General features: G+C 44.4%; 1 protein-coding gene across 1 annotated transcript; it reads right to left on the reverse strand.

The window, feature by feature from the left end:
* Positions 1–9044: 9044 nt before the first annotated feature.
* On the reverse strand, positions 9045–9566 carry LOC109759184 (uncharacterized). Its single transcript, XM_020318009.1, has one exon. It carries the CDS (start codon positions 9564–9566, stop codon positions 9045–9047), a length of 522 nt encoding a protein of 173 aa, XP_020173598.1.
* Between the last annotated feature and the right edge of the window lie 2359 nt (positions 9567–11925).

The raw sequence follows: 11925 nt of genomic DNA on the forward strand, positions 1-11925 counted from the left end.
AACGGACAATCTGTTTCGAGGTATCAGGGTTTCATACGGAAACTCGTCGGTTACAACAGGCATTTCATTTCTTCACATGTAACTGCAGTGATATTCTAGATCAAAGGCATCATCATAATAGTTGTGGAGAGAAAGTCTTCACTTTTTCTTCTCTTGTGTCCTTTGCTTATTGCGCCGTAACCATGGATATTCTTCATCGCTTAACATAGTGCTTGGGTCAGCCTTGACTTTGAAGGGAGGAATTTCATGAAACTTTTCATAATCTTCAGACATTTCTTTCTTGCCCTCCAATCCCATGATGTCTCTTTTTCCTGAAAGAACTATGTGGCGCTTTGGCTCATCGTATGATGTATTTGCTTCCTTATCTTATCTTTTTCTCGGTTTGGTAGACATTTCCTTCACATAGAAAACCTGCGCGACATCATTGGCTAGGACGAACGGTTCATCTATGTACCCAAGATTGTTCAGATCCACTGTTTCATTCCGTACTATGGGTCTACCTGTACCCCGCCTCCTGACAGATTGACCCATTTACACTTAAACAAAGGGACCTTAAAATCATGTCCGTAGTCAGGTTCCCATATGTCCACTATGTAACCATAATATGTGTCCTTTCCCCTATCGGTTGCTGCATCAAAGCGGACACCGCTGTTTTGGTTGGTGCTCTTTTCATCTTGGGCAATCATGTAAAATGTATTCCCATTTATCTCGTATCCTTGGTAAGTCAATACAGTCGAAGATGGTCCCCTGGACAACGAGTATAGCTCATCAGAAATAGTGTTGTCACCTCTGAGACGTGTTTCCAACCAACTGCCGAAAGTCCTGATGTGTTCACTTGTAATCCAGTCGTCACACTGCTTCGGATGTTTGGAGCGCAGACTGTTCTTGTGTTCATCGACATACGGGGTCACCAAGGTAGAGTTCTGTAGAACTATGTAGTGTGCTTGAGACCAAGAATGCCCGTCCCTACATATTATTGAGTCTCCTCCAAGTGTGCCTTTTCCAGTCAGTCTCCCCTCATACCGTGATTGAGGGAGACCAATCTTCTTAAGGCCAGGAATGAAGTCAACACAAAACCCAATGACATCCTCTGTTTGATGGCCCATGGAGATGCTTCCTTCTGGCCTAGCGCGGTTATGGACATATTTCTTTAGGACTCCCATGAACCTCTCGAAGAAGAACATCTTGTGTAGAAATACAGGGCCCAGAATGACAATCTTGTCGACTAGATGAACTAGGACGTGCGTCATGATATTGAAGAAGGATGGTGGGAACACCAGCTCGAAACTGACAAGACATTGCACCACATCACTCCTTAGCCTTGGTAGGATTTCTGGATCGATCACCTTTTGAGAGATTGCATTGAGGAATGCACATAGCTTCACAATGGCTAATCGAACGTTTTCCGGTAGAAGCCCCCTCAATGCAACCGGAAGTAGTTGTGTCATAATCACGTGGCAGTCATGAGACTTTAGGTTCTGAAACTTTTTCTCTGCCATATTTATTATTCCCTTTATATTCGACGAGAAGCCAGATGGGACCTTCATACTGAGCAGGCATTCAAAGAAGAATTCCTTCTCTTATTTGGTAAGAGCATAGCTGGCAGGACCTTCATACTGCTTTGGAGGTATGCCGTCTTTTTCGTGCAAACGTTGCAGGTCCTCCCATGCCTCCGGTGTATCTTTCGTCTTTCCATACACGCCCAAGAAGCTTAGCAGGTTCACGCAAAGGTTCTTCTTCACGTGCATCATGTCAATATAAGAGCGGACCTCTAGGTCTTTCCAGTAGGGTAGGTCCCAAAATAGAGATTTCTTCTTCCACATGGGTGCGTGTCCCTCAGCGTCATTTGGAACAGATAGTCCGCCGGGACCCTTTCCAAAGATTACGTGTAAATTATTGACCATAGCAAGTACGTGATCACCGGTACGCATGGCGGGCTTCTTCCTGTGATCTGCCTCGCCTTTGAAATGCTTTCCTTTCTTTCAACATTGATGGTTGGTCGGAAGAAATCAACGATGCCCCAGGTACACATTCCTGCATTTGTCCAGGTATATACTTTCGGTGTCAGCTAAACAGTGCGTGCACGCATGGTATCCCTTGTTTGTCTGCCCTGAAAGGTTACTGAGAGCAGGCCAATCATTGATGGTTACAAAAAGCAACGCATGCAGGTTAAATTCCTCCTGTTTGTGCTCATCCCACACACGTACACCGTTTCCATTCCACAGTTGTAAAAGTTCTTCAACTAATGGCCTTAGGTACACATCAATGTCATTGCCGGGTTGCTTAGGGCATTGGACAAGAACTGGCATCATAATGAACTTCCGCTTCATGCACATCCAAGGAGGAAGGTTATACATACATAGAGTCACGGGCCAGGTGCTGTGATTGCTGATCTGCTCCCCGAAAGGATTAATGCCATTTGCGCTTAAACCAAACCATACGTTCCTTGGGTCACCTGCAAACTCAGCCCGGTACTTTCTCTCGATTTTTCTCCACTTCGACCCGTCAGTGGGTGCTCTCAACTTCCCGTCGTTCTTACGGTCCTCACTGTGCCATCGCATCAAGTTGGCATGCTCTTTGTTTCTGAACAGTCGTTTCAACCGTGGTATTATAGGAGCATACCACATCACCTTCGCAGGAACCCTCTTCCCGGGGGCTCGCCGTCAACATCACCAGGGTCATCTCATCTGATCTTATACAGCAATGCACATACCAGGCATGCGTTCGAATCCTCATACGCACCGCGGTAGAGGATGCAGTCATTAGGGCATGCATGTATCTTCTGCACCTCCAATCCTAGAGGGCATACGACCTTCTTTGCTGCGTACGTACTGTCGGGCAATTCGTTATCCCTTGGAAGCTTCTTCTTCAATATTTTCAGTAGCTTCTCAAACCCTTTGTCAGGCACAGCATTCTCTGCCTTCCACTGCAGCAATTCCAGTTCGGTATCGAGATTGTGTTGCCATCTTCGCAATTGGGGTACAACCCTTTTTTGTGATCCTCTAACATGCGATCGAACTTCAGCTTCTCCTTTTCACTTTCGCACTGTCTCCTTGCATCAACAATGACCCGGCGGAGATCATCATCGGGCACATCGTCTGGTTCCTCTTGATCTTCAGCTTCCCCCATTGCAGCATCACCGTATTCAGGGGGCACATAGTTGTCATTGTCCTCTTCTTCTTCACTGTCTTCCATCATAACCCCTATTTCTCCGTGCTTGGTCCAAACATTATAGTGTGGCATGAAACCCTTATAAAGCAGTGAAGGGTTTTCGAGTCAGAGTAAGACTTTGTATTCCCATAGCTAGGGCATGGACAGCACATAAAACCATTCTGCTTGTTTGCCTCAGCCACTTCAAGAAAATTATGCACGCCCTTAATGTACTCGGAGGTGTGTATGTCACCGTACATCCATTGCCGGTTCATCTGCGTGCATTATATATAATTAAGTGTGTCAAAAACCATTACAGAACATCATGAGTAGATAAGTGACCAAATTAATAGAAGTTCATCATCACATTAAAACCAAAGTACATACATAGATCTCATTGAACAACATATAGCTCTCCAGAGCATCTAATTAAACCATACATTGAAACTATGTAAAACATTTCAATGCAACAACAAATGTGATCATAATCGCAACCAAGATAACAATTGATCCAACGACATAATGATACCAAGCCTCGGTATGAATGGCATGTTTTCTAATCTTTCTAATCATTAAACGCATTGCGTCCATCTTGATCTTGTGATCATCGACGACATCCGCAACATGCAACTCCAATATCATCTTCTCCTCCTCAATATTTTTTATTTTTTCCTTCAAGTAATTGTTTTCTTCTTCAACTAAATTTAACCTCTCGACAATAGGGTCGGTTGGAATTTCCGGTTCACATACCTCCTAGATAAATAAAATCTATGTCACGTTGGTCGGCATAATTGTCATAAACAATAAATGAACCAAAGAGTTATAAAAGATAATATATACCACATCCGAATCATAGACAGGACGAGGGCCGATGGGGGCGGATACCAAAACCATCGCACTGTATAATAACAAGCAATAACAAAAGTAAGAAAATTAGACAAGTATCTATCTAAAGTAAGATTTTTTTTCTTTCAGAAAGAATATAAGAACAAGAAGCTCACCACGGTGGTGCCGACAACGAGATCGGCGCGGGCGATCGACGGTGGTGAAGACGGAGACGGGACGTGATGGACCGCTAAACCTAGACAAATCTCGAGGAAAATGGAGCTTTGAGGTCGAGCTTCGAGAGGAGATAGCTTAACTAGTGTGGCTCGGGCATTTCATCGAGCACCTCATGTGCATAGGAGGTGAGCTAGAGCACCACAAAGCTCTCCCCTCGCCGGCCAGAAAAAACAGAGCAGTGTGGAGTGCTTTGCTCGCCGGCAAGGGGGTATATATAGGAAACTCATTGGTCCCGGTTCGTGGCTGGAACCGGGACTAAAGGCCCCCCTTCTGTCCCGGTTCCAGCCATGAACCGGGACCAATGAATGTGGGCCAGGAGCGAGGACCATTCGTCCCGGTTCGAGCCTGGAACCGGGACAAATGGGTCCAGACGAACCGAGATAAATGCCCCACGAGGCCCGGCCGGCCCCCTGGGCGCACGAATCGGGACGTATGCCCCCCATGGGTCCCGGTTCGTGACTGAACCAGGACTAATGGGCTGGCCAGGCCCCAACCAAAGCCCTGTTTTCTACTAGTGTAGGTCTGTGGAGAACTTCTCAAGCATCATCAGAAGACAGCAAGGATGATGTACAAGCTCTCCATGATCGATTCCCCCTCCGGCAGAGTATCGAAAAAGACCTCCAGATGGGATCGCGGAAGAATAGAAGCATGTGGCAGCGGAAAAATGTTTTGGGTGGCTCTTTGTGTGTTTGGGAATATTTGGGAATTTATGGAGGTGGAACTAGGTCAAACAAAGTTGCATGGGAGTCATGAGCTTAGGGCCGTGCCTACCCCCTGGGCGCGTCTGGTGAGCTCGTGACGCTCCCGTAAGGCTTCTGGCCTCCTCCCGAACCTTCTAGGGTCCCTTTTGGTCCAAAAAAATCACCCTAAAATTTCATCGTGTTTGGACTTCGTTTGGTACTGATTTTCTGAAAAGCCAAAGATAAGCAAAAAACAAGAACTGGCACTGGGCACTAGGTTAATAGGTTTGTCCCAAAGAATGATATAAAATGACATATAAATTCATATAAAGCATCCACGATTGATAATATAATAGCACAAAACAATCAAAAAATATAGATACGTTGGAGACGTATCATAATATCGAGTTGTAAGTAAATAAAAGTGTGATGATCATCATTATTAGAGCATTGTCTCAGCAAGGAAAGGATAGGGGAGCCAATGAATCCCCCACAAGTCAGGATCAGACTCCGTACTAAATAAAATAAAAATAAAAAGCGACCAAAAGAGTCTAACAGAAAATGAGAGAAAAAGAGAGAAGGGTCAATGTTACTATCCTTTTACCACACTTGTGCTTCTGAGTAACACCTTGTTGTTCATATATAGAGTCTCCTGAGTTATCACTTTCATACACTAGTGGGAATTTTTCATTATAGAACTTGGCTTGTATATTCCAATGATGGGCTTCCTGAAATGCCTGAGGCCTTCATGAGCAAGCAAGTTGGATGCACACTCACTTAGTTTCAGTTTGATCTTTCATACGCTTATAGCTCTAGTGCATCCGTTGCATGGCAGTCCCTACTCCTCACATTGATATCGATTGTAAGGCCTCTTCATTTCCTAACAATCCGCTGAGTTGATGCGAGCCTTTCTTCCTTTTTGACTTCTCCTATATATCTCTACCACCGCACATTATTCCACCATAGTGCTAATATCCATGGCTCACACTCATGTATTGAGTGATTTGAAAATGCTGAAGCGCATTAAAAAGTATGATACAATTGCTTGGTTTGACACTGGGGTGCTCATGATTTATACTTATGCGGTGAAGGCAGAGTCATGACATGCCTACATAATTCAGTGAGTAGGGATAACATTCGTTATTTTGAAAAAGTAACTATTATGTTGTTATATTCATGGATATTATTATGTTGATATCAATTACTCCATCGTTTCTCAATATTTATACCATAAACAGATTACATGATAAACATGCTAGGTAGCATTCAACATAAAAAATCTACTTTTATCATTTACCTACTCAAGGACGAGTAGGAATTAAGCTTGGAGATGCTGATGCGTCTTCAACGTATATATTTTTTGATTAGTTCATGCTATTATATTACCAATGTTAGCTACTTTTTATGCAATTTAATATCATAACGTATTAACCTAGTGCCTAGTGCTAGTTGTTGTTTTCTGCTTGTTTTTGGTTTTTCAGAAAATCAGTACCAAACGGAGTCCAAATGCTATGAAACATTTTGTTGATTTTTTTTCTAGACATAAGAGACCCTGGAAGCTTTGGGAGGAGACCAGACACGAAATAAGGAGATGGCAAGGCAACAGAGAGCGCCCTTATGCATTGTGGCCCCCACATGGCTCCGTATGACCTAATTCCACTTCTATAAATTCTCAAATATTGGGAAAAGCCAAGAGAGGCGCCCGAAACAATTCCACCGCCGCAAGCTCCTGTTCTTCCGTGGTCCCATCTGGAGGCCTTTACTGGTACTCTGCCGCAGTGGGAATCGATCACGGAGGGCTTCTATACCAACCTTGCTGCCCTTCTAATGATGTGTGAGTAGATGACCATAGACCTACGGGTCCATAGCTAGTAGCTGGATGGGTTCTTCTCTCTCTTTGATCTTCAATACCATGTTCTCCATGATCTTCATGGAGTTCTATCCGATGTAATCTTCTTTTGCGGTGTGTTTGTTGGGATCCGGTGAATTGTATGTTTATGATCTGATTATTCATTGAAAGTAATTGAGTTTTCTCTGAATTTTATTATGCATGATTGTTATAGCTTTGTATTTCTCTCTGATCTATCCGTTTGGTTTGGCCAACTAGATTGATTTATCTTCAGGAGGAGAGGTGCTTTGTAGTGGGTTCAATCTTGCGGTGTCCTCACCTAGTGATAGTAGGGGTAGCGAGGCACGTATTTGTATTGTTGCCATTAAGGGTAAAACGACGGGGTTTAATAATATTGCTTAGTTTTATTCTATCTACATCATGTCATCTTGCTTAAAGCATTACTATGTTTGTCATGAACTTAATGCCATAGATGCAGGCAGGAGTCGGTCGATTGATGGAGTGATAGTAGTAGATGCAGGCATCAGTCAGTCTACTTGTGATGGACATTATACCTATATACATGGTCATTGCCATGAATAACGTCATAACTATGCGCTTTTTCCATCAATTTTCCATCAGTAATTTGTCTGCCCACCGTATGCTATGTTTCGAGAGAGAAGCCTCTAGTCAAAAGTATGCCCCCAGGGTCTACTTTAATCATATTACTAGAACCAAAAATACCTTGATGCAATTTATTTGCTTTTATTTTACTTTGCAATTTATATATCTACTAGTACCAATTTTTTAATATTTGGGAGTAACAAGTTCAAGGGGATTGACAATCCTCTTGCCCGCATTGGGTGCAAGTATTTGCTCTTGTGTGTGCAGGTGCTGCTTGACTAGGATTTGCGTGGTTCTCCCATTGGCTCGATAACCTTGGTTCTCACTTAGGGAAATACTTATCAGCTACTATATTGTTGCACCCTTCCTCTTCGGGGAAAATCCCAACGCAGCTCACAAGTAGCAAACACCAAATAAAAAGATTTTGGATTGAGAGTGGAGCATACCTATACATTCAAACAATGGATTTATTTCAGCAAAACTGTGAAGGAATTAATCTATGAGCCTTGTGATGAAGGAAGGGATTTACCCTATTCGCTCAAAGTGAGGAATTAATCTATGAGCCCTGTGATGAGGAAGGGATTTGCACTTATCGCTAGAAGTGAAAGAGAATACATAAAAGGAGATTAGGAGTTGGAGAGGCGTGCGCGAGGAGTCATGGGAGTTATTAGGGCATCTCCAATGGCAATCCGCAAATTTCATCCCACATCCGTCTGACGACAGGGGGACCAGTCCGCCGACACGGATGCATGAGGCCGCCAACCTTTGCCGCATATATCTGGCCTTCCTCAATTTTTTATGTCCGCACGATCAAATAGCCACATACAAAGGGTACAGACGTTCAAATAGCCGCATACAAAGGGTACAGACGTTCAAAATAGCCACATGCAGCAGTATTTCAAATTTAAAAAAGTTCAAATATTACATCCCAACATTGTTTTCCCCTCTAACCGCCCATTGATGCTCAATCAGATCTTCCTTCAGCTGCTCGTGAGTTGGTCGTTGCCAAATTTGTTGATGCATTTGAATAAACTGTTCAAATGTGGTCAGATTCTGGTATGGAAGTTGGATAGGATCACCCATGTTCTCACATTCTAGAGCTGCGGCATCATCATCACCCTCATCCTCGACGATCATGTTGTGCATGATCACACAACATGTCATTACCTACCACAAGGTCTCCGGATCCCATTGTTTGGCATGTCCAGAAACAACTGTAAAATGGGCCTACATAACTCTAAATGCCCTCTCGACATCCTTTCCAGCTGCTTGTCTTTGGGCAATGTGAGCCTTTTTCTAGCCAACTGGGTTAGTGATGGTGCTGACAAAGATAGCCCATGGAGGATAGATACCGTCAACCAGATAGTAGCCCATGTTGTACTCATGTCCATTCACAATATAGTCGCAAGGAGGAGCGTTTCCTTCAGTCGACCTTGCAAACAATGACGATCGGTGCAGCACATTGATTTCATTAGACTTGAGCATGCCAAAGAAAGTGTGCCAAATCCAAAGATCCTGTGACGCAACTACTTCAAGAATGATGGTGGGCTTCTTAACATGACCCTGATATTGCCCATGTAAAGCCTTCGGGAAGTTTTTCCATTTCTAATGCATGCAGTCAAGAGATCCAAGCAAACCTGGCCACCCTCTTACTTCTGAGATTGCCAAGAGCCTCTCGGTGTCTGCCACAGTTGGTTCTCTTAGGTACCGAGGTCCGAACACCTTGACACAGCAGTTGCAAACCTGACCATCGCATCTCCGCATGTGCTATCAGACATCCGTAAGTATTCATCCCACGAATGAGTGGTCGTGCCATATGTGAGCATCCGGAGTGTGGCCGTGCACTTCTGCCAACCAGAGAAGCCAATCGCTCCCACTGCGTCCTTCTTCAGGATGAAGTAATCATCATAGGACCGGACACCATGGTACAAACGATCGAAGACAGTCTTGTGTATCTGAAAATGCCGGCAAAAGTGGTCAGCAAAGAGTGCATCCGGGGCAAAGTAGTCGGCCATCAGTGTCAAATGGCCGCAGGCCCTGTTGCGATTGACCACTCGATGACCCTTGATCGAGCGCTTGAAATTGAGAACATATTCCTTTGCATGGTCAGCGTCTTCAAGGACCGTCTGCATCATCACCATCCCATCGGAGTACTCCTCATCCGACGAGCCGTCGGACGACTCAACATAGTGCTCGTATATGTACTCCAAATCGAAATCCATTGCTAGAAAGCAGAAGGGAAAACTGTTTTTAGCTATGGCGATTCATCGAACAGTTGCCGAGCATGGTGAATATAGCAGTAGCGGATGGTACCTGGCGGGGCCGTCGGAGGACACAGGTCGAACGGCGACGGAGGAGAAGCGGGGTGGAGCCCTGCTGGAGCGCTGGAGGTGACGGAGATGTAGAGTTCCGGCAGGGGTGTGGCGTGGCTGCCGGGGTGGTGGAGCGGCGGCGAAGGCAAGGGAGAAAATAGGAAGTAGAGAAAATGGGGAGGATGAAGGTGCGGGGTCCGGGAAGGGTTTTGCATGGGCCGAGGGTGTTGGAGTCCTGCATGTCCGGTGTCCAGACTCCTATAAAGCTCCCCCATTTTTGTCTTCGGTTTGCGGGAGAAAACACGTCCGGACCGCACCACGGACCGATACAGGACCGCATTGGATGGCTTCCGCGGTCCGAACTTATGCAGACGGTTTGCTAGTCCGTCTTGAAGATGCCTTTATGGTGCATGTTCCCAACAAATACTAGTACCCTGTACAGTCAAATGCATCGATCAGTTAAGAAGCAGTATTTGCATAAAATGCTCAAAGAAAATACTAGTATACATAAAAATTGGAATTGCAGGTCCTGGTCATTTGGGGGCCCTGCCGAACATGCTGCACATGCGTCCGGTATGGGCATGTTTCCATTAAATGTTCCAAATATCCTTTCTTTTAAGGTCCTGATCAAATCAGGCAGAAAAAGGTACGAGAACACAGTAAAACTCTAAGAGTACTAACACTATAACACTATGATGGGAAACAGAAAATAAAAAGTGGTGCAAAAATGGACTCCCTTCCCCCTCTCGCACACTATCGTAAGACGATTGTTTGCTTTTGCCTGTGCGAAAGTGGATTTTAACTGCGTGCGATGGACTGTGTGGTGTGTTTGGATTGGCTTCGGCGGTTGTTTTTTTCTCTTTCTTTTTCTGCTGTTCTTTTCTCTTTCTTTTTTTGTTGTTTGATGATTTTTGGCGGTTGTTTTTTTCTCTTTCTTTTTCTGTTGTATTTTTTCCTCTCTTAATGAAAGCAGCAGAGTCCTGTCTTGCTCGTGAAAAAAAAAACGAGAGAGAGTGCCAAACATGGCGCGCTACAGTAGTAGGGCACTCCATGATGGTGGGGCTCGACCATAAGCGATGTCATAGGCAGGCACAGCAACTGCCTCTGCGGGGGCACTGTGTGTTGATTTGGTCAGGTCGCCCAAACACCCATCATGCACATATGATTTTGGGAGTGCATGCAGCCGTTGTAGGGCTTTGTAGTTTGCACTGTTTGATTTTGTTTGCATCAAGACTCTTTGTCCCCGGCATAGACAAGGATGGTGTTCAAATATCTACACATTGTCCCCGGCAGAGAACAAACATCATGTCAAAAGAAACGACTATCTACAGATTCTATTTTTAATTTAATCTCTGGATGGTAAAAGAAATGCCTTGGCGTTAGTAAGTTTTCTGGTAACATACATGACATAATAATAATCATAGGTAATAGAGAAAGGTCATTTTTAATAACCTCTTGTTGGATTGAAAGATTTCATAGGAGTTCCGAGGATTTCAATAATATGTATAATATTTTCCTGTGGACACCGGCCCTTTGGATCCAGGGATAAGACCACCAAAATTCTTACACTGAATTTCTATACACATATTACATATGATTCCTACCAAGCGGAACATTTCCGTAATTCGTGCCATGCATTCACCTCCGCCCTCTTTAAATTCCTTCACAACTAATCATGCATGTCTGCAAATTCATGTGTGTGTGTTTTTTACCCGCAAAAAGAAATTCATGTGTTTTAATTCAATGTATGAAGTCAGGACATCTAAATTAGTATAATTTTTCTATTCTCTTGTGTTGAGAACCACGCTATCCAAAGAGGCCCTTAATCTTGAACAATACCTTGAACTATTGTCTTGGTCATATTTCGACCTTCAAATCTTCATCCCCTTAGTTGGGACCGAAAACTTTTAGAATCATCAAGTTTAGACCAATGCGATGGGTTTGATAATATATGGATGGTGCATGTGACTCATAAGAGAAAAAATTCGGTAGATAGTTAATTTCTTGTGATGCAATGCTAGCAAGAATGTTGCGGTCTCCCTTCCTCTGCATGCATCTGTCATCTTTCTGATTCAAATCTCTCTTTATCTCATGTGTTATTCACCTGCCTTCGAAGAAGACTGTTGGTGAGAACGGGCTTTTTTTTCCTCTGAGCCCGAGCCTCCCCTGACTCCGCCCTAGCGCCGGCTCCCCGGGAGGCGGCCGGGGCGGCGCGAGCGTCCTCTCTCCTCGTCCACCCTCCCCCTCCCCGCCGCCGCCGGTGGGTGCC

This window comes from Aegilops tauschii, chromosome 2 (assembly GCF_002575655.3).
Source record: "Aegilops tauschii subsp. strangulata cultivar AL8/78 chromosome 2, Aet v6.0, whole genome shotgun sequence".
NCBI classification, from domain to species: Eukaryota; Viridiplantae; Streptophyta; class Magnoliopsida; order Poales; family Poaceae; genus Aegilops; species Aegilops tauschii.

What these genes read in the sequence shown, in the direction of transcription:
- LOC109759184 (XM_020318009.1), bottom strand. Translation starts at nt 9,566, where the DNA reads ATGGATTTCGATTTGGAGTACATATACGAGCACTATGTTGAGTCGTCC.